This window comes from Chiloscyllium plagiosum, chromosome 2, assembly GCF_004010195.1.
Source record: "Chiloscyllium plagiosum isolate BGI_BamShark_2017 chromosome 2, ASM401019v2, whole genome shotgun sequence".
Classification (NCBI taxonomy): Eukaryota; Metazoa; Chordata; class Chondrichthyes; order Orectolobiformes; family Hemiscylliidae; genus Chiloscyllium; species Chiloscyllium plagiosum.
In genome coordinates, this window is record NC_057711.1 from 40,898,361 (window position 1) to 40,922,462 (window position 24,102).

The 24,102-nt window shown below is 40.1% G+C and overlaps 1 protein-coding gene across 2 annotated transcripts in view; it reads right to left on the reverse strand.

Moving 5' to 3' along the window:
• The window catches only part of zcchc9 (zinc finger, CCHC domain containing 9), a 41,198-nt gene extending 23,050 nt beyond the window's left edge, over positions 1–18,148 (reverse strand). Inside the window, exons 1-4 of one of the 2 annotated variants that reach the window (XM_043708471.1) lie at positions 18,062–18,148; positions 15,444–15,846; positions 5,653–5,806; positions 1,616–1,708 (exon numbers count right to left, since the gene is read on the reverse strand). In XM_043708471.1, coding sequence (XP_043564406.1) covers positions 1,616–1,708; positions 5,653–5,806; positions 15,444–15,836 — 640 coding nt within the window. In that variant the 5' untranslated portion in view covers positions 15,837–15,846; positions 18,062–18,148. The other variant, XM_043708462.1, reaches the window with a different exon arrangement.
• Between the last annotated feature and the right edge of the window lie 5,954 nt (positions 18,149–24,102).

The following is a 24,102-nucleotide window of genomic DNA, read 5'->3' on the forward strand; positions in this document are numbered from 1 at the left end:
TCAGTAATTGAATAATGAGCCACCTTCAAGGGGCAGATGATTTAAGTACAGTTCAAGTATTCTTCCTCTAATAGAAAAAGTAGGACTAACAAATGGAGAGTCCCTGGATCACAAAGGAGGTGGAAATGAACATTTGTCTTTACAAAAGAGGAGGATGATACCTGGGTTCTGGTGACACATAAGGAAACTTTGTCAATAAAAGAGTTCAAAACTAACAAGGCAGAAATTTCGAACAGACTGTTTCTACTTAAAGTTGACAAGCCAACGGGATCAAATGAGAAGTTTCCAAAGTTTTTAAAAGACGTGAGGCTAGAAGTTGTGGTGGCACTGCCCTGGACTTGGGGAAGGTACCAGATCAATGGTAAATTGCAAACATTATGGCCTTGTTCAAGAAAGATTGTAAGGATAATTCTAGCAATTCCAGAAAGTATGTTTGCTGACTGCTAAGAAAGCAAACTAACAGCCATAAGATGCATTGGAAGTTGGAGGTCTTCTAGAATGCAAAGTAGATGGCTGAAGTCATGAAATGGTATCTTGAGTTGGACCAAGAGCGAGCATAAAGGTCTGGTGAGGCTGGTGGTATGCTGATTCTGACTCTTGTGAATGGACAATGTTGTCCATGTTGAATGTAGAGCTGTAATACTGAAGACAGTGTTAAATGATAGCTGGAACAAGAAATTAAAAAGCTGCAGCTACCAGGTATCTTTTAAGCCATCTAGTTTCTTGGGAAGGAGAAGAACTTTACTAATAAGTGTAGGTTGTGTGGTATTGGTAAGGTACAAATGCAAGTAAATAAGTTAGTTAGAACTGAACAGCAAGACTCTGAAGTCACAATTTAAAGCTCAAGGGGAAAACTGCAAATAATTTTCTCTCTGATATTTTCCATTTCCTTTGTATTTCCTTACATTTCTTATCATTGACTCATGCCACAACAGGAAGGGGAAAAATCTCTACTAGCAAATGCATTTTAAAAACAAAATTAAATATGCATAAACAGTATACAGTTCAACATTTTTGAGACAAATTTATAGAAATTAATTATGGAAGTTATAAATGAAGTAGGTTATGACTTTATGAAGCTGAGGTTTGTTTTCTCTTTATCAGTTGTCCTTTGCAGATTTCCTATCGCCTACTAAGTATATTTCTGCAGAATGCCATGGGATTCCCTATTATTCCCAAACATAATGTCTACAGCATTAATGTAATTATCAATCCAGTAAATCTTTGCTCCTTTAGTGGGAGATGCCTAGCATTTGCTTAACAACTGGAATCAAGAATCAGTGTCAGATTTCAGTTTTATATTCCAACTATCTTCATGGTCCACTGTGTTCCAGCAAGAGTGGCCCTTGAGAAATTGATAAGACTTAATAAAGAGGTGGTGAATATCCAAATGATAGAGCAGGAAGCATGCTTCAGCATGGGGACCACATTCTGAAGGTCTGGCCCATTCCACAAGGAGAAAGATTACAAGCATTAAAGATTACAAGTGTTTACTGTGTCGTAACCTGCATTTGCCACTTACTAAAGCATGAAACAAACTTTCATTCTGAAAATTTAAGTTAAACAGCAGATGTGGTGCAATGTAAATATTAATTTTTAAAATGCACATACTTACCATCTGCATATAGTCCTTTTGGGTTATCTGGGCAGGATCTTGAAAGATGTCCCATTTCACCACAAATAAAACATTTTGCAAATGGAAATTCTCCTGTAAAAATCAAGCAATGAAATTTTATCAGCAACTTTAATAAATGATTTCAGAAATGCATTAGAACAAGGAACATAGTAGTTAAGTGAGTTAGCAATCTGTCCAATCACCTTCGGGCTTGAATATGACAGAGTTATAGAAGAGAACCCTCTCTCTTTGTAATTGATAGCTCATGAAAACAATTTCAATAAATTTCCTATGGAATGTCAGCCCACATAGCAGCACTACCCACAAACTAACTCACTCTCACGTAGAGAAGCTATGAATTGGCTGGGAGTAAAAACAAAGTCACAGTGGCGAAGAAGGTGCATTCTACTTAGATTTTGAATTGAAGGAAACTGCCTTGTTTAGGTAAAGAGCAGTTTTTTAAAATCTAGATATTATAACTGAGTCAGGAATATTTGATACAAATTTTGGAAAACATTTTTTTCAAATGAATTTTGCTGCTCAGCTTTGCCATCCTTTACCTTGATGAGCACAAAAAAAAATACAGAGAAACAAAATCTGCTACATTCATGTGGATCTGAAAAAAACAGAAACAATTTTGGAGTATTAGATTTAGAAAGTATCAGCTTTGTATTTACTGTGTTTAGACAAGATGTATTCACCTCACATCAACAATTAACAAAAGAAATTATCAATCAATTTAATTTTCATTTGTACATTTCAATGCAGAGAATGGAACACATTTGCTTCTTTTTTTTGCAGGATAAAGTATTCACAAGTCAGTAACACCAGAGTCAGGGCAATAAACAGCTCACTCCGCATTACTCTCCACAATATTCTAGTCAGCAAAGTGCTTCCTTTGGCACCAGAATGGCATTTCGTTACACACATAAGCTAAATTTACAGCCCTACAAACTTACTAATTAGTGTCAATTAGCTACTTTCTATCAATTTGTTTCCCAGAAATTTACAGACTACAGTCACTGCTGTTCTGAATAATTCAAGAATCTTCAACTCTTTCAATTGCATACTTGACACGATGGATCAATTGGTAATAGAAGCCTTCAAATAAATATGTAACCCAGAGTGTCTCAAGCTCAGTAACCATTCTCTTTTTCTTATTCTTTCGGGGGATGTGGACATCACCGACTGGGCCAGCATCGACTGCCCATTCAGAACTGTCCTTGAGAAGGTGGTGGTGAGAAATCTTCATGTACTACTTCAGACCATGTGGTGCCTAGAATGGATCCTAGGACTTTTAAAATTCACTTGTGGGATGTGGGCATCACTTGTTGGCCAGCATTTATCGCCCATCCTGAGTTGCCTTTGAACTGATTTGCTTGCTAGACCATTTCAGAGGGCAGTTAAGAGTCAATCACATTGCTGTGGTTCTGGAGTCAGATCTAGGCCAGACCAGGTGAGGATGGCAGATTTCCTTCCCTGAAGGACATTAATGAACCAGATGAGTTTTCCAACAATTGGCAATTATTTTGTGATCATCAGTAGATTCTTAATTCCAGAACACAAATTCACAACTGAGTCCTCAACTTAGTTGAGCTTCTGGATTAATAATGTAGCGATAATACACTTATTATGCCATCCCCTATACTGGTAATGTTATAACTTCAAGTCAGGATGTTATGTGGCTTGTAAGGGAACTTTCAGGTGTTCCAACACCACTACTGTTCCTGTCCATTTCAGTGGTAGAGATTGGTATTTGGACGTTGATGTTGTAGGAGTCTTGATGAATTACTGCAGTGCATCTCATGTCTGGTACACACTGTGCTTCAGTGATAGAGGGAGTGCATATTTAACGTGATGGTGGGATAGCAATCAAATGGGCTACTTTGTTCTGAATGGTGTCAAGCTTCTTGAGTGTGGTTGGAGCTGCATTTATCCCGTTAAATGGAGAAGATTCCATCACACTCTTGGCTCGTGTCTTTTAGATGGTGGACAGACTTTAGGGAGTCAGCAGGTGAGTTGCCAACAGAGAGTTCCCAGCCACTGACTGCTGGTACAGTTCAATTTCTGCTCAATTAATAAACCCCAAATAGTTAAATGTTGCAAATTTAATTTATTATTGTCACATGTACTGAGATACAGTGCAAAACTTTGTTTTCTGTGTTAACCAGACAAATCATATCTTATTTAAGTATATCAGGTTAACAGAACAAAATGCAGAATATGGTGTTACAACTACAGAGAAGGTTCAACCCTCATAAATGAAAGGTCCATTGATAAGTCTGATAACAGCAGGGAAGAAGCTGTTCTTAAATCTGCTGGTACATGTTTTCAAACTTTTGTATCTTCTGCCCAATGGAAGAGGATGAAAGAGTATAACCAGGGTGGGAGGGGTCTTTAATTATGTTGGCAGCTTTCCCAAGGCAATGAGAAGTGTGGACAGAGTCAATGGAAAAAAAGCTAATTTTCATGATGGAATTGGCTGTGTTCATAACTCTCAGTAATTTTTCGCAGTCTCGGGCAGAACAGTTGCCAAACTAAACTGGGATAATTCAAGATTGGATGCTTTCTATAGTAATGCCATTAAGAGTCAAGGAGAGATGGCTAAATTCTCTCTTGTTGGAGATGGTTATTGCATGGAACCTGTGTGGCACAAATGTTACTGCCCACTTATAAGCCCAAGCCTGAATGTTTTGCTAAAATACGTTAATCTTTCTTTGCATAGTAAATTGGGCTAATTGGGCTCAGAATCTCCTTCACAGACTGGGATTTAACCACCAGCATTTCAGTTCCTGATCACTATCCATTGGAGCCCTTTGGATCCGTATGTCAACACTGGATGTTGACAGGTTTGGTTTGATTCTGATACTCTTCCATGGCCATCTAGGCCTGCACTATTGCTGAGGTAAAAATTAACTGCCGGGGTAAAACACAACATAATAACTAGTACCCAAGGACATTTATTCTAGAATGAGTCAATGCTTAAGAGATGAGGAGGAAACATAGGGAAAGGAAAGCTGTTGCAAATTTGCTATTTTATGTCTACTTCTGTTACTCTAGTAATGTCAAATTTTTGTTGCAAGTTAAATATTCACAGGAGTTCAACATGCTGTCTACATTTTTCTTATAATTCCTTCATGGGATGTGAGCATCATTGACTAGGCTAGCATTTATTACCCATCCCTTAAATGCCCAGAAGGCAGTTAAGATTCAACTACATTACTGTGGGTCTGGAATCACTTGTAAGACAAACCAGGTGAAGATAGCAGACTTCCTCCCTTAAAGGATATTAGAGAACCAAATGGATTTTTATAATAATTGACCGTGTTTGAATTTTACCATCTGCTAAGGTGGGATTTTAACCCATATCCCCAGCATATTAACATGATGCTATGGAAAACTAGTCCACTAACATTATCATCATGTAATTGCTGTCAAGGGGAACTACAAATAGATCATGGCTTAAAATAATCCAGGGCATATTAAATTACTTTGATTAGCACAAAGACTAATACCCAATACCTTCTTGTGCAGGGATGGGACAGTAAACATACCACAAAATGCATGTCAGTAAGGTACCTCAGTGAAAAACGGTTCAGCTGGATCAAATGATCAATTATTCTTCCAACAGAACAAAGCTGAAGGCTCTTGTGGTGCAGTGGTAGTTCTCTAATGCTGAATCAGGTGGCCTGGTTAAAGTCCCACCTGCTCCAGAGGTATATGATAACATTTCCAAACAGGCCAATTGGAAATATCGACTGAACACGTCTGTGATCTACTTAGTCAGCCAGCATTTTATTCTGGTGATGTGACTCAATTATTCTACTAGCCACAAAAAAAAGTTGTTGCTGGTATACAGGGCTGTCCACTGACTAAATAACAGCTCTCCAGATTAACAAGACAGACGGACTTGGTTATTCTGTTAAAGCAGTGCACTAGGTACTCAGAAAAAAGTAAAGTTGTTTCAAAAGGGTTGTTTCTTTATAATGAACATTACAGTTATTATGGAATAAAGTCATCTACAAGACATTTTTTACCTAAAGCAGGGTCAACCTTTGCTCTGCATTTGCGGATCTCATGTTCTGTGGAACCACATCGGTAACAGATACCATTTCCACTCTCTTTGTCATCTCTGTCCATTTCTGGACACTGGTCCATTCCATGTCCTGTTTTTTTGCAGTGGAAACATATCTTTCCAATGGAAGGAGGAAAACAGAAATATTCAGATGTTTTATTCAACTGCACAAGTACAATATAGTTTGACATAACATCCTATTGGTAAACTCAATTAAAATAATTACAATATCTCTTATTTATTGAGCAGGCTAAATTGAGTATTCCCTCTCAAATGGCCTAGCAAGCTACTAATCCAAGAGCAAATTAGGGATGGAAAACAAATGCTACCATTGTCCAAATCTCAAAAAATTAATTTAATATCCCAAAGAAATAGAATACTAGTATGAGCTCAGGGTTCCCCACCTACCAATTTCATCATATCGGGAAATTTAGGGGCAAGTGTAGTTGAAGTCAAGAAATTCTATATATCCTGCAATAAGTTCTATAATTTATTTCGATAGTATCCATGACCGTGCTCTTGGATTTATGTCTAATTGCTTAAAGATTTACAAGGATGTTGCCAGGGTCGGAGGGTTTGAACTATAGGGAGAGGCTGATTAGGTTGGGGCTGTTTTCCCTGGAGCGTCGGAGGCTAAGGGGTGACCTTATAGAGGTTTATAAAATCATGAGGGGCACGGATAGGATAAATAGACAAAGTCTTTTCCCAGGGGTGGGGGAGTCCAGAACTAGAGGGCATAGGTTTAAGGTGAGAGGGGAAAGATTTAAAAGGGACCTAAGGGGCAACTTTTTCACACAGAGGGTGGTACGTGTATGGAATGACCTGCCAGAGGAAGTGGTGAAAGTTGGTACAATTGTAACATTTAAAAGGAATCTGGATGGGTATATGAATAGGAGGGGTTGAGAGTTTATGGGCCAAGTGCTGGCAAGTGGGACTAGATTAATTAGGATATTTGGTCGGCATGGACAAGTTGGATCGAAGGGTCTGTTTCCGTGCTGTACATCTCTATGATTCTAGCATTGGGCAGCTACTCCTCATTGGTTATGTGCAACAGTGTTCATATTTGTTTTAAAAAAAGCAAGCTGTACAAAGGTTAAGCAGTCAAATTTGAGGCGGGCTAATATATAAAAGTATTGAATTGTTTTTAAATTGCAACAATTGTCATTTGCAATAGCTAGAGAAATATGAGTCTTTAAGTGTATATCCTAAAATAGCTGCAAATGGATGGAAATTTAAAGGTGACGACCATTTAAATTTTGACCCAAGATGATAGTACCAGTAGTTTCGAAGGTGAAATCACTACCTACTTAAGAAAAAGGCCCACAAAAGGCTGCAGGCAAGAAAATGTTAATAAACATAATTTACAGAAATCAGTCATTCAGCCCAAGTGATCGCTGCCTATGTTTATGCCTGTTCATGCCCTACATCATCTAACCTCATTAATATATCCTGCCTTTCCTTTCTCCCTTAGGTACCTATCTAGTTTCCCTGTAAATGACTGCAGTGGTATTTTCATGTTCTCAATACTTTATGATGCAGATATTTCTCATTAACCTATTGGATTTATTAGTGACTTTTCAATATTTATGTTCCCTGGTTTTGGGCTCCTCCACACATGGAAACATCTTCTCTATTAAATCTGCCATAATTTGCAAAGATCTCCACTCAGTTTTGCTCTTATACAGTTAAAAGCTCCAGTTAGATTTGCTTCTCCTTATAGTTATAACCTCAGATACTAACTTCAAAACACGGGAATGACAGGGAGTATGCCAAAGCTCAGCTAAAGCAAAGAAAACAAAAATGTGTTGAGGATTGAGTTATTTTCATCCATGCCAATCAAAGTAACATTGATCTGTAGCTGCAAGGACAGAACATCTGTGTGAAACACTGAGCCAGAGCCGCTGAAAAGAGTAATGAGGTCTGTAGGAACACAGTTATTAATATTCAAAGCAGCCAACAATTTGTCATGAGAAAAAGACACTCCATGAATTGCAAATTGCCACAATTTGCTTTCCAACATTTGCGATTTCCAAGTTAGATATGATTTGCAAAAATGATGCCTTGGACTTAACCTTCACATGATTTTTAGGACAGTTTCATTGACACGTCCAACTGCATGCCCATCAAACTGCAACAGAGTTAAGCTTGAAACTCATCAGTATATGCAGGTTTTAACAATGTGCTAAGGACTGCCAATCAGACTTTCATGTACAGAAAGTAAAGAATTATAAATGTAGTGAATTGATGCAAGTTTTAAAACATGAATTATAATGTTGTTGCTAACACAGGGACATGGTTGAGGGACGGTAAAGACTGGCAACTCTACATTCTGGAGCTTAGGATCTTCAAGCAGGATAGGGATGGGTGTAAAAGAGGTGGTGATGTTACATTATTAAGGATCAGTTACTGCCTAAGGAGATATAATATATTGTAAGGATCTTCAAACGAGGCTTTGAGAGTAGAAAACGAAAAAATTGTGGATGTTGAAAATCAGAAACAAAATCAGAAGTTGCTGGAAAGGCTCAGCACGTCTGGCAGCATCTGTGGAGAGAAATCAGAGTTAGCGTTTTGGGTTCAGTATCCCTTCCTCAGAGCTGATGGTAACTAGGAAAACGTTAGTTTAATGCAAAGGTGGGCTGTGTATCCACAAATAACTTCATTCTCCCAGGCTGATTGTTATCCACTTTGTCTGTCCAACTGTTCCCGGCTCTCTTTGGGCTCTATCTCCAACTACTATTTACTCCTTGCCCCTTCCCCCACCCTCACCCCCATCCTATCTTCTGCAGGATGGGTTAATAGGTTTGTGAAGAAGCCATAGGAGACACTTTATCAGTCACGGTATAAGTTACAAATGCAGGGAGATCATGCCGGAACTGCCCAGGACATTGGTTAGCCACAGCTGCAGTACTGGTCACTGCACTATAGGAATGGTGTGACTGCACTGCAAGGGGGTGTTGAAGAGATTTTCAAGGATATTGCCTGAGATGAAGCAGTTTAGCTATGAAGGGAGGCTGAATAAGCTCAGGTTTATTTTTGGAGTAGAGAAGGCTTAGAGGGGATCTTATTGAGCAGTATAAGAGTATAAGCAGCATGGGCAAGGTGGATAGAAAGCTGCTGTTCCCCTTAGTTAAAAGATCAATAATAAAGGGGTGTTATTTTAATGTGAAAGGCATTTTACACCTAGAAAGTAGTGGGAATCTGTAATGCAATATCTGGGAAGGTAGGTGAGGCAGGAAACTTTACAATCTTTAAATAAAGTACTTGGAAAATTGACAGACCTTGGTATCCAGTATTCTCCAAGGTACCCAGCAGTGCTTCGCTTTATGTATGATGGGCCTGTGCGTTCTTTTGACTCCTCGGAAAGTGAACAATTTTTTTGGACACTTTAAAATAGACCGATAACGTAAAGTAAGTGGATAATAGTGTTTCTTTTTTCCTTTATTTTTTAAGATGTTGCTGAACCCTTTTTTTCTGATAATAGTAAGTGATAATGTATGCTTGAAGATGGGTAGAGTTGTACTTTTAATTTCCTTGTTAAGAGTTTATTTTATTTTTTTCCTTTCCTTTGGCCAGAGTCAGGGATGCGGCTCAAGCTGGAAAGAGATATGAAGGTGTTTTTGGGATATGTAAGTGCTCCCTGTGGGCAGGGGTAGAGCCCCTTCTTAAGAGTGTTGTATTTGGTTTTTTTGTATATGTAGTTATTAGGGTGTCAGATGTATAGCTTATGTATCTTTTAGGTTTTGTGATTTTTTTTGTTTACACTCAGCAGTTGTTATTTCGAGTTCTTCCTTTTTAGATATTAAATGATGTTATAGAGAGTCATGGCTAATTATGTCCTCAAATGGTGTACCTGGAATGTCAGAGGGATCCATTCGCTGATTTAAAGGAAAAAAGGTGTTTTCCAGTCTTAGAAAGGAGAGGGTGAACATTGCCCTTTTATAGGAGACTCATCTTAAAGATAAAGAAGATTTGAAATTGCAACAGGGTGGATTTGGTCGGATGCACATCTCTTCCTTCAATTCTAGAAGCACAGTATGGCCACACTCATTAGGAAGAACCTTTCATTTAAGGTTTCATTTAGAGCAAATTAAAGATGAGTATGGGCGCTTTATCATTCTCAAGGCCTCAATACATGGAGAAGAGTACAGTATCTTGAATGTTTATTGTCCCCCAGTGCATGCCCTTAAGTTTTTGATAGACACATTCTCCAACTTGATGGCTGTTGCGCCGTGGCACATTATTATAGGGGGCAAGACTTTAATTGCCTTATCCCGCGGTGGATAGAATGCCGAGGGGCCCCTCAACAATCTAAACAATTAGTGGATTGATGTGCGAAATTGGGATTGGTAGATGTCTGGAGGCATCTCCACCCCACGGGTAGGGACTTTACGTTTTTCTCTAAATCACACAAATCTGATCCTCTGGTGACAGTTCTCAGCAATGGTGTGAAGTCTAGTAAATTTAATATTTATAGGGGCAGACAGCAAGGTTGTCCCTTCTCGTCATTACTTTTCACATTGGTGATTGTGCCGCTGGCAGAGGCAATCCATAGAGATCCTAATATAGCCGCCCCAAAGGTAGGATCTAAATCACATAAGATCTCACTATATGCAGATGATGCTCTTGTTTTCCTGTTGAACCCAGTGGTCTCTGTATCTCATCTGATACAATGCATCAATTCATTGGTTCCTTTTCGGGTTATAAGATTAATTTCTCAAAATTGGAAGCTATAAGGGGGGGGGGGGGGGTGAGGACGGTTCTTAGGAGAGCATTTGAGTTGGGGAACGAATTACAGTTCCCCGTTAAATGGTCACACAAGGGTTTTCTTTATTTAGGCATCTTTATTATTCCTGCCTTTGATCAGTTGCTTATGGCCAATCTTTCCCATTCGTTTGACAGGATTAAGTAAGATCTTCAGCGACGGGAGGCGCTTCCAGTATTCTGGCTAGGCCAGGTAGCTCTTATCAAAATGAATGTTCACCCCCACTTGTTATATCCTATACAAATGCTTCCCTTAATGTTTCCTAAGCAAACATCCCAGAGATTTAATGGATGGTTTAGCTTCTTTATTTGATGAGCAGAGGGATCTTGGTATCCATGTACACAGATCTCTGAAAGTTGCCACCCAGGTAAATAGTGCGGTGAGGAAGGCATATGGCGTACTGGCTTTTATTGGTAGAGGAATTGAGTTCCGGAGTCCTGAGGTCATGATGCAGTTGTATAAGACTCTGGTGCGGCCGCAGCTGGAATATTGTGTGCAGTTTTGGTCGCCATACTATAGGAAGGATGTGGAGGCACTGAAACGGGTGCAGAGGAGGTTTACCAGGATGTTGCCTGGTATGGAAGGAAAATCGTATGAGGAAAGACTGAGGCACTTGGGGCTGTTTTCACTAGAGAAAAGAAGGTTTAGGGGTGACTTGATTGAGGTGTACAAGATGATTAGGGGGTTAGATAGGGTAGACAGTATGAACCTTTTCCCACGTATGGAGTCGGGTATTACAAGGGGGCATAGCTATAAATTAAGGGGGGGTAGATATAGGACTGAAGTTAGGGGTAGGTTCTTCAATCAGCGAGGGGGAAGGGGGGTCTGGGCTCTAGAAGGGAGAATTAGGGGTTGAGATCTCTATGGACACATGGGGGGCCATTTGCGAGAATGCAAGGAAGATTTTGATCTGTAATAGCACCTATACCATGCAGCTAAAGATTTTGCATGGGGTCCATTTGGTCATTGGTTGTGGTCTTGCCGTAACCTCCGTATATAATGGAATGCTGCGGCAGGAGTTATCGAGAGAGTCTTTGGGGTCAATGTTAAGATGGATTGTATCTCTCTCCTCCTGGGCTGCCCCAATATACTCTCTCTGGATGCTCATGAGAAAAAAAAATTTAATACTCTTGCTTTCTGTGCAAGGAAAAATATTCTAATGTGTTGGATCTCTGAAACCCCCCTGCCCTGGTCTGTCGGGTTGACATAGGCTTACGGAATGTATTCCTCATGTCCTTTTTACGAATATGGTACACCGGGAAACTGAAAATTTTTAGAGGCTATGGTAGCTGTTTCTGGACTATTTGGATGTAGATTTATCTGACATTTTAACTGGGGCTTTTGTGTAGCCAAGAATGGTCTGATCTAGTCTACGTGATGTCCTTGAAGGAAGAATTTCGAATACATTTGTGTAACACTTAGGGCTCTCGGAGGTCGGGAGCTAATGTTTTGTTGTGCTGAGCTGTTTTATTTATTGATCTTTGTTTTATTTATTACCTTTATTGATCTGCCTATTTTTCACAAGAGTATAGTTGTGTTTTGTTTATGTTGTAGGTTTTTTTTCCCTCTTTTGCTGTTATATACATATAGAGCAATGTTTTTTCTCTCGGCTTGTTGATGTTGTAATGTAATTTTTTTGTAATTTTATAAAAAAACTCTTTCAATAAAAAAAAGTACTTGAATGAGCAGTTGAAATGCCATAACATTCAAGACTATGGGCCAAGTGCTGGTCAGTGGGACTAGTGTTGATTTACAGCAATTTTTTGGTGGTGGGACTGAATGGACCTCTTCTGCACTGCCATGATTCATATTAGTCTTATTTAGGATTATCACGAGGAGAAATGTTTTTCACTCTGAGGCAGTGGTTTCCAATCTATTTAAGCAGAAGATCACTTTTCAATTTAAGTGCATCACAGGTCCTATCACCAAGAAAATATCGAATAAATAGTTTGATTTAGTGCTATATTAATTTAAAACCAAACGTACATAATTATTAATTTTGTCCTGAACTCAGTAATTCTCAGCATTACACATGAGAGTATACATTATCTGCCAGTGCCTTGAAGTCTGGGTTGTAGTTTGAGTCTGTTGTTGAATACAGACTGAAAGGCAGGTGAAAAGCCTATCAATATTCCCTGTTGTCCAAGGCTTTCATCCTTGCTAATTACCACATCAATTTGTGCATCATCTGCAAACTCACTGATCAAACCTCCTATATTTGTGTCTAAATAATTACCATATGCCACATACAGTAAAGGACTCAGCACCAAATCCTACAGTACACCACTGGACACAGGTTTCCAATCACTAAAATAACCTCTGACCATCACCCTCTGCCCTACAGCCACTCAGCTAATTTTGGATTCAATGTGCCAAACTGCTTTGGATCCAATGGGTTTTATCTGCTGACGATTGCCCATGTGACAGCTTGACAAAAGCCTTACTGAAGTCCATGTAGACTTCAGCATATGCACAATACTCATCCACACACCTCACCACCTCCTCAAAAAAAATTCAATGCAACCTGTCAGACATGATCTCCCCCTTGACAATGACACGCTGAATATTCTTGGTTAATCTTTCAATGAAGATGAAGTCAATCCTCTGAACTTTTTCCAAAGAGTTCCCTGCCACTGATGTTAGACTCACTGGTTTAACCCTACCAGATTCTATGAACAATGTAACCCATTAACTGCCCTTCAGTTCTCTGGAACCTTTCCCATGTCCAGAGATGATTTGAAAATTAATGTCAGAACCCTGACAATCTCCTCCTTTGCTTTCACAACAGCTTGGAATACATCTTCTCCAGCCCTAGGAATTTATCCAAATTTAAGACAGTTAAAAATGTTAATACTTCCTCTGTTTCAGTTGGAATTTGTTCAAGTATATCACCATGCCCCTCCCTTATTTCTGTATTTATATTGCCTTTCAGTTGGTATCTACCATAATCTTTTCTTTTTCTGCTTGTCCAATCCTGCACATTCTTTTAAATCCAAGGTTCTCTGAATATGCTGGTCCCACGCTTCAGCTTTATAGGAACATATTGGCCTTATACTCTCACTATTTCCTTTTTCAAAGTCTTCTACTTCTCCGTTGTAGATTTTCCAACAATTAGCTGTGCCCAGTTCACTTTGGCAAGAACCTGTCTTATTATCCAAAAATCAGCCTGTCACAAATTTACAACCTTTACTTCTGGTCCATCTTTGTCCTTTTCATGACTGCCTTAAATATTACTGAGTTATGGTCACCATCACCAACATGTTTTCACCATTGACACATCTACCACTTACCCAACTTTATTCCCTTACATTAGGTGCAACATTGCTCCCTCTCTCATAGGACTTCCCCCGTGCTGGCTTAAAAAGCTCTAATGGATACATTTAAGAATTCCATTGTCTCTAAGCCTTTTACACTTTTTTCTATCCCAGCCAGCTAACAGCTAAATGACAATAGCGCAACTAAATGGTGTTCATAGTGACTCTCTCATCATGAACAATGGAATTTAATTATGGTCAAAAGAAATCAAAATTACAAATCTCAACCACTCTGCAAAACTAAGGATTGTGAAAATGACTGTATAACTGCAAATCCTAATGCTACCAGTCCACTGTAATGTGCAATTCATAGATTGATTCCTATTTGTTTTTTAAACTTTTATCATTTTGTACTCATCTCATTTGATTGTACATGTGTTGTGTTACTAATTCTTCTGGTATTTAGTAATTAATAAGCTTGTTAATACAAGAAAGTCTGATTAAATTGGCTTCTTTTAAAATATAAGTTCATTTGAGTCTTGGAGAAAATTATTCACAAGGAAGGATTTTTTTAATTAACCTTGTTGTGACAAACCAAGGTGAGGGGGAACTCAGACAGGGAGGTGAGTAGTTCATCCCTTCTCACCCTGGGACTTAGCAGTTAGACTGCCAGGGGTCTGCTTGTAACAAATCACAATTGCTAAACTGAAATTATCTCCTCATCTCCGACTTCAGCCTTGGTGGTATCCTGCATTATAGGCACGGCTATTTTTCTATTTCTGAGGAAAACTAATGTGTCTCAAAATTTGATGATTTTATATTTTTTCTTGCAGTTTATTTCGCCATTTTCTTAATGACTTGAATAATTCTATTCACAAATATCCTGACTTGATATGCTTATATGCAGGATGCCAATGCAGATTGTTGGCATGTTCACCAGTGCAAGACCTGCTTGTAGGTATCAGAATTGATTGGAAAATACATTTTGTAGGATTTTAATTATTTGTCGTTTGAGGTCTAGTCAAGATGTTATTACAGAAGGCAGGAATTTCAGACACAAGTCATAAAGGTGAGTGACTTAAATTGTTCAGCTTAGAAGTCATGAACTATTTTAGTTCATTTATAGCTTCTTATATCCTTCAGTTTTTTTTTCTGATAGTCAAGACTTTAGAAGCAATCAAACTCTAACACATATTAGAGATCAATCATCGATCGTTTTCTTCTAAACTACCAACTGGCACAATATGGGTTTGCATTTGGCAGGAGCTCCTGGTTTTAGTTTGAGCACACTCAATATAACATACTGATAACTGTGAACCTGTGCATTATGTTTTACCATAAGCAACAACTACTTTGCACCTAAATAAGCTTTCAGGTTGGCAAATTTGCATTATGTTCAATTTCTGCAAACTTAATGAGGCACTACCAAAACTTTGAAAAAATTTTTTTCAACATTTAAAAGGTAATTCTTACAGGATAAAAGTAAAATACCATTTTTATCCAATAGTGATTATTTCACACATGTGTGAATCATATTTTATATCCTAATGCAGTTATTATGATTAAATGGCACATTATTCTCACCTACATGAGAATTTCCATTGGACAAAGGTTAGCCGAACATGTAAGGTTAAACTATATTTTTGAGTTGTCATAATTCGTTTACTTTAAATATTGCTCTGGATAAATATTTAGGGTATTAGGTATCATGATGGCTCAACTACATTTAAAAATTACCATGGCATTTTTCTTTTGCATTTGCCTCTTCAATCTTCTGTGCTCCCGTCTCTGGTCCTTCTTTAGAGATAATGCTGCATCAACTTTTAACTTCTCACTGTCTGCTGCCACCAATGTTCCTTTGTGGAGAACCTGACCTGTTTCTTTCAGGTAATCCATAAACCCATTAACATCTTCACTGTGATATTCTTCTTTGATATGATACCATTCACTTTCCTTCCGTTTTGATTTGTTTGGAATTCTCCCATCCTTGGCTTGCTGCTTTTCACCCCGACTGTTTTTCACTATTGTCTTACTGGGGTCTCTACCATCATTCTGTTTCAACTGACTCCATGGTGTGGCTTCCAGGACCTTCTTTTTATGGATGTTGTTAGCACGAGCCCAACGTGTCATTGTTTTCTTTCTATGACAATGCAGAGTAAGAGAAGGTTTAATGAAAACTACAATACATAAAATCTTAGCCTAACATTTATATTGTGTAAGAGAATGATACAAACAGAAGTTTGATTTATTCAGTCACAATAAAAAGGCCTTGAGCATGGATTTCTGGAAAATAAGCATCTCAAAGGTTTATCCTTGTCAAGTTCCACTCAAATTCTTTGGTAATAATTGGAACTATCTGAGAATGACAAACCACCTGCAGCGTCAAGTGATGTTCCCATGATTCATCTGTTTGCCGATACTGCCTAGGCTCAGAATGGCTACGTGAATGAGACAATGAAGTTTGACATTCATTAACACTGATTTCAGAAGAGCAAGGAAAAAGATATGAAAGGATAATTGTCTTCCCAAAATGTCCAAAAGTATTTTACAAACATAGAAATTAAGAAAAGGAATAGGCTGTTCAGTCTGTCAAGGTAAAAACAATGACTGCAGATGCTGGAAACCAGATTCTGGATTAGTGGTGCTGGAAGAGCACAGCAGTTCAGGCAGCATCCGAGGAGCAGTAATTGACGTTTCAGGAAAAAGCCCTTCATCAGGAATAAAGCTGTTCAGTCTGTCAAGTCTACGATGCCCTTCAACATGATTATGGCTGAGTCTTCAAGTCAATGCCATATTCCTACTTTCTCACCATATCTTTTATATTTTTAATATCTCAAAATTGAAGAATTTCTTTCTGGAATACATGCACTGATACTCTCTCCACAGAAATCCACAGGTTGAATACTGTCTGAGTGAAGAACTGTTTCCTTATCATGGTCCTAAATGCCTATCCCATATCCTGAATGGTGAACACTCCTAGTCCTCCAACAGGTGAAAACGTCCTGCCTGTATGTAGTCTCTTCAGTCCTAGTAGAATTTCATACCTTTCAACTAGAATCCCCCTCATTCTTTTAAAATCTAGTAAATACAGGCCGAGTTGAACCAATCTTTTCTCATATGACAGTCCTCTTATCTCCAGTATTAGCCTAGTGAATCTTTGCTGCACTCCCTTGATGGCAAATGCATCTTACCTTAGGTAGGGGGATAAATTAAAGTGCAGTTAGGCAAACACAAGTACAAATTATAGTTACTCATCAAATGGTCTTTTGTCACTGCCTCTTCGTCAGGGACAAGGCACTTCAATTCCATTTATAAACATAGTTGATTAGATTTGAGAACATAGGGAACATGCATAGGGGTTTGGAGAAAGAAAAATAGAATTGGGCTGTTTGGATGGCTCATTGAAAAGGCTGGAAAAGGCAAGGTGACCCCATTAACTTTCTACAGCACTGTATGATTTTAAAACAAATGTGCCAATTAATGAGCACATCATCCAAAACAGTATGAATACAGCCTGTGAAACACATACAAAGTATAAAGGACGTGTAGGTGCCGGTACCGAACTGGGGTGAACAAAATCAGAAGGTGAAGAGGCTGATGAAGTGGCTATGGTCCGAAAACTTGCGATTTCAAATAAACCTGTCGACCTATAACCTGGTGTCGTGTGACTTCCAACCGAGTATAAAGGGACATAGCCAAAAAAAACCTTTGCCATGCTTATCAGGGATGCCCAAAATTGAAGTTTATGTCATACAAAGGGTAACAGTGGGTCTTTTCTTTCTCTAAACTCATGCCTAGTTCTGATGTTACACAATGAGCTGCTCATTTGCAGAGTTAAAAATCACAACACCAGGTTATAGTCCAACAGATTTAACTGGAAGCACACATGTACAAATTATAGTTACTCATCAAAGGGTCATTTGTCACTGTGTGCTTCCAATTAAACCTGTTGGACTACAACCTGGTGTTGTGTGATTTTTAACTTTGTACACCCCAGTCCAACACCGGCATCTCCGAATCATTTGCAGGGTAACTGTTTTTGGTTTTGAAGCCACACTGATGCCATGGTTGATCTGGTTAAAAAGGCGATCCCCCAGATGTTGCTGGTGTGTTCATGGTCGAAGTGGTCATTACCCTGGCCGTAGATGTGACCTGCCCAGTCTCAGTCCAGGCCGGGCCGGGTGATAGCAGGAGCTGGCGATGGCGGGGAGCAGGGAGTCAGGGTCTCCTGTCCCCTTCGGGAGGGTCCTGCAGGGAGAGGGTGAGGGATGGGAGTGGGGCGGCGGGGAGAGTGCAAAGACCAAGCCCCGTCTCCAGCACCGACTCGCACAACCCCATCTGAACCGGCATCTTACCTTGAACCGTACTTCCGGTGTCACGATCAAACCGAGCCGTGCGCTCCCGGAGTGCACCAGAAAGGTTCCTACCCCTGACTGCCCCAAATCCCAGTGAACCACAGCATCCAGGGTCAGGGAAATCAAAGGGAAAGATCACTGTGTCGCCTCCACCCAAAATTAACAGGGAGAAACATCACTGTTTGTTCAGAAATGGGAAATTAACAGGGAGAACATCACTGATATTTGAGCAGAGGGAAATAGCATTAACTGTTACAAGTATAGGGAAGCAATAGAAGGAAATCACTGGTTGGTAAAGGAACGGGGAATTTACAGATTGGGGCGGCATGGTGGCTCAGTGGTTAGCACCGCTGCCTCACGGCATCAGTCTCCCAGGTTTGATTCCAGCCTTGGGCGACTGTCTGTGTGGAGTTTGCACATTCTCCCCGTGTCTGCTCCAGTTTCCTCCCACAGTCCAAAGAGGGATATGGGCCGAGTGCTGGCAGGTCGGACTAGATTGGGTTATCTGGTCGGCATGGACGGGTTGGACCAAAGGGTCTGTTTCCATGCTGTACATCTCTATGACTCTATGTGCAGGTCAGGTGAACTGGCCATGCAAAGTTGCTCATAGTGTTAGGTGCATTAGTCAGAGAGAAATGGGTCTGTGTGGGTTACTCTTCAGAGGGTCGGTGTGGACTGGTTGTGCCAAAGTGCCTGTTTCCACACTGTAGGGAATCTAATCTAAAAAAACCGCTGACCTTTCCAACCATGACTCTTTGAGGTCCGTGGAATTAACAGGAAGGAAATAAGTGACTCACACAGAACACGAGGAATAAAACAGGAATGTAATGACAGAGGAACAAGAACTGTTGTGTTCTGGTCTTCTTGTCTACGGAAAGATATTCAGGCTATATTGAGATTTCAACAAAGGCTGACTAGACTGATGAAGGGAAAAAGTGAGGTCTGCAGATGCTGGAGATCAGAGATGGAAATGTGTTGCTGGAAAAGCGCAGCAGGTCAGGCAGCATCTAGGGAACAGGAGAATAGACGTTTCGGGCATTAGCCATGAAGAAGGGCTAATGCCCGAAACGTCGATTCTCCTGTTCCCTAGATGCTGCCTGACTTGCTGCGCTTTTCCAGCAACACATTTCCTAGACTGATGAAGGGTCACTGGACTTGAAATGTTAACTCTGGTTTTCTCTCTACAGATGCTGCCAGACCTGCTGAGTTTCTCCAGTACTTTCTATTTGTGTTAAAGGTTTACCAGATTTATTTTTAGGACTGCAGGATTGGCATTTGAACAAACACTAGAGTAATTTGGAGTATATTCACTGGAGTTTAGAAGAAGGGGAGTGTCTCATAGAATCCTATACAGTTGTAACAGGAGTAGGCTGGGTAAATGTTAGCCTAATTGAATCTCTTCAGTGCAGATAGAAGTCATTTCGGCCCATTGAGTCCTCACCAACCCTCGAATGAGCATCCCACCAGACCCACTCCCCCACACTATTCCCATATTCCTGCATTCCCCATGGCTAATTCATGTAGCCTACACATCTCTAACCACTATGGGGCAATTTATCATGGCCAATCCACCTAATGTGCACATCTCTGGACTGTGGGAGGAAACCAGAGCACCTGGCAGAAACTTACGCAGGCACAGGGAGAATGTGCAAACGGCTCACAGTTACCCAAGGATGAAATTGAACCGGTGTCCTTGGCATTGTGAAGCAGCAGTACCATAGTGTCGCCTGTGTTCCCAAAAGCCTGGCAAGTCTAGAAACAGTGGTTACACGCTGAAGATATGGAGTAGGCCATTTAGGACTGAGATGAGGAGTAATTTCTTCACCCAAAGAGTGATGAGCTTTTCGAATTCTATGTCCCAGAAGGTGGTTGAGGCCAACACATTGAATATTTTTGTGAAGGAGATAGATATGTTCCGTCGGACTAAAGGATATTAAAGGGGGCAAAAGCCAGAACAGGGTACAGATCATATTGAATGGCTGAAAGGGCTTGAAGGGCTGAATGGCCTACTTCTGGTTCTGTTTTCTATAATCGGTTCCAATTTTTCTATTAGGCAATAAACAAGAGAGTAAGTTACTGACAATTCCAAGATCAGGGAATAAAAAAGGAGAAAATCACTGACAGTTTCAGGAACAAGAAATAACTGTCGTAAAATCCTGACTCTTCCAGGAAAAGGCAACTAATAGAGGGCAAACCACTGACTGTTCCAGTACCAGGAGAAACAACACAGGAAAAAAAATAGTGACTGTTCCATGAACAGGGAATCAACACCGAGAAAACCACTGATAGTTCCAGGAACAGGGACTTAGCAGATAAATTCACTGCCTCATACAGGAATAGAGAAATAGAATGGAGAAAATCAAACTGCTCTGGAAACAGGGAATAAACATAGGGAAATTACTGACTGTTTTTGGAACAGAAAATGAACAGGAAGAAAATCACTGACACAGGATCAGGGAATAAAAAGGAAAGAAATCTGAGACTCTTACTGGACCAGGATATGAACAGAAAGCTAGTCACTGACTGCTGCAGAAACAGGTAATATGGAGAGAGAAAACCACTGGGTAATCTAGGAATCAGCATCACTGATACTTCCAGGAAAAAGGAGTGAACAGAGGGAAACCAATGAATGTTCCAGGCATTGAGAAATAATAAGGAAGACATCACTGACAGTTATAGAAACAGGGAATTAACAGGTTGAAGATCACTGACTATTCTAGGAGCAGGGAATAAAAGGGAGAATTTAGATGACTCTTGAAGAAATAGCAGATTAACAGGGAGGAACTCGCTGACTCTTCCAGCAACAGGGAATAAACAGGGAAAATCACCAAGTCTTGCTGGAACAGGGAATAAACAGGGAGAAAATCACTGATTGAGACCATAAGACTAGAGAATAAAGGAGCAGAAGTAGGCCATTCAACCCATCAAATCTATTCAATTAGATCATGGCTGATCTGATTATCCTCAACTCCATTTTCCAGTCTTTCTCCATAAGCCTTGATTCCTTAACTGATTAAAAATCTAACTATCTCAGCCTTGACTATACTCAATGACCCAAACTCTACTGCATTCTGTGGTAAAGAACTCCATGGATTGACAGCCCTCTGAAAGAGGAATTTCCTCTTCATCTCTGTCATAAAGTAGTGTCTCCTTATTCTGAGATTATGCCCTCTGGTCTCAGACTCTTTCACAAGTGGAAACAACCTTTCCGCATCTAACCTCATGAATCCCTAAGAGACGTGTACGTTTCAATGAGGTCACCACTCATGCTTATAAACTTTAATAGTACAGCCCAATTTGCTCAACCTTTCCTCATGATCCAGTCACTCCATAGCTATTACCAGCCTCGTGAGCCTTCTCTGGACAGCCTCCATCTTGCCTTTCCTTAGATTCCAGCTGTGGTCTTACTAATGTCTAATGTTGTTTTAGCAAGACTTCACTATTTTTATACTCCACTCCCTATAAAATAAAGGACAGCATCCATTTGCTTTCCCTATTACCTACTGACCTTTTAAGCCAGTTTGTTTCAGACTTACCAACGAGGACTTCCAAATCCCGCTGTGCTGGAGCTTTCTACAGTATTTCCATTTAAATAATGTTCAGCTCTAATGACCAAGTGCATAACCTCATTGTTTTCCATATTATATTGACTCTAACAGGTCATATTTTCCATTTACTTAATCTGTCTATATCCTTCTGCAAACTCTTTGTGTCATCCTCCACAAACCTGGCTGTAGTGCATTCACTTTCTACATCCAGGAGCATGGAAAAAACCTGAAGAAAAATCGCTGACTGTTCTAGGAACAAGAAACCAACTGGGAGGAAATCACAGACTCTTACAGGTACAGGGAATTTAAAGAGAGAAAATGATTGACGGTCCCAGAAACAAGGAATAAAAAGAGAGAATGTCTCTGACTTTAGGCAATATGGAATTAACGGAGAAAAGAATCAATGGTTGTTGCAAGAACAGAAAGTAAGAGTGAGAAAATCATCGACCGAGGAACAGTACATTAACTGGGAGGAAATTATTGCATCTTCCAGGAATAAATGGAGGGAAAAATCACTGACTGTTGCAAGTTCAAGGAATAAAAGGGGGGAAATATCAGACTCTGAAGAACAGGGAATAAACAGGAAGAAAATAAATAACTGCTCCAGGAAGTGGAGGTAAACAGGGTTAAATGATTTACTCTTCCAAAAACAAGGAATAAACAGGAAGAAAATCATTGCGTTCCAGGTGCAGAAAATCAACAGCATTAAAATGACTGACTCTTTCAGGAACAGGGAATTAACAAGGTGGAAATTATTAACAGCAAGGAAATAATTGGTTGTTTGAAGAATAGGGAATTAACAGGGAGATAATAATTTACTCCTCCAGAATAAGTGAGTAGCCAGACAGAAATTTATTGTGTTCCAGAAACAGCAAATTAATATGGAAGAAATTACTAACTTCCATAAAGAGGGAATAAACAGAGGGAAAATCATTGACTCTTCCTGGAACAGGTAATAAACAGAAAGAAAATATTGACTCTTGCACAATAATCAGGCAGAGTGAATTATCACAGAGGAAATCACTGACTGTTCCAGGACTAGGGAATTAACAGAAGAAAAATCATTGTTCCAGAATCAGGGAAATAAATAGGGAGAAAAGCAAGGGTTCCAGGAAATGAAATAAACAAAGGCAAAATCACTGACTCTTCCACAAATAAGGATTAAATAGAAATAAAAGTCTTATAAAGCCATTGTACATCGGGTAAGTATGGTTAGTCTGCTACTGCCCTATATGATTCCTGACAGTTATCCTTAACACAACAAATGAAGGAAATCCCTTTTTGCGGTCAGTGATCAGGAAATCTTGCTGGATGGTGTTGTGCTCTGGTGGGATGTCATCTTCTCCAGGATCAAAGAGGAAGCTACAACATCAGACCAGGAGAGCCAGCTCAGTGCAGTCTCAACCATTCAGAGGAACTTTCAACCATGTGGGAAGAAGGTCAATGTTCTTCTCCACTTTGCCAGTGTAAGTGCCACCATCTTGTTTCCAGCATGTCACACTCACTTGGTCTCTGTTACTGTGACTGCTTTTCCCCAAAGTTCGTGCTCAACCTCTCTCACTATTACCAGTAACATCTTCCCCACTCACTCCCCCATCCCAACCCAAGACACCACTAACCCCTGCATGCTCTCTGCGCTTCCTGGTCACTCACCTGAGACAACTTTCTGTCTGCATCCACAGTAACAGCTGTGCCACTCACATTAATTGCTCTTAGTAGCAGCTTCTCTCTCATCCCAGGAAGTAAACAGCCTACAATAGGTCAGAAAGAATCAAGATGGGGAGTAGACTGTTTAAAATTTGTCTCCTCTCTCCTTATGTATAGATCATCCTGAGTTTAACTGCCCCGAGTGGCTGACTGAGTCCATGCACCTGAACTAGCATAGGAGGGATCTTCCTGCAACAAATCCTCTGAATAGAGTCTATTTGCCTTGGTTCAAGTGAGGCATGCTGGCAGCCTTGACAAACTTAGTTTCTGTTATAGGACAGTAGTACTGTGAGCCTGTGCCAGAGAGGAAATGTGTAACACGACAAGACATAGTCAAGTAGGTTCAGAGTGAATGAGCACATGACAGAGAGCCAACAGCCTGCGGATTCAATCTGGCTCATCCATAAGCTACGAGTGTGTGTGCCTGAGTGCACAGTACTGAAAATGTGATGCTGGAAAAGCGCAGCAGGTCAGGCAGCATCCAAGGAGCAGAAGAATCGACGTTTCGGGCATTCCTGAAGAAGGGCTCATGCCTGAAATGTCGATTCTCCTGTTCCTTGGATGCTGCCTGACCTGCTGCATTTTTCCAGCAACACATTTTCAGCTCTGATCTCTAGCATCTGCAGTCCTCACTTTCTCCCTGAGTGCACAGTACCCTGAAGTGCAGGTTTAAGCATACTGTAAGCAAATCAGAGATATGCCTTAGAAGCTGACACATGTTAGATGGCAATTTCAGTGGCCATGGGTTAGGTGTAGCTAGTGCCTGTGGAGTGTGCCTTGAGATGT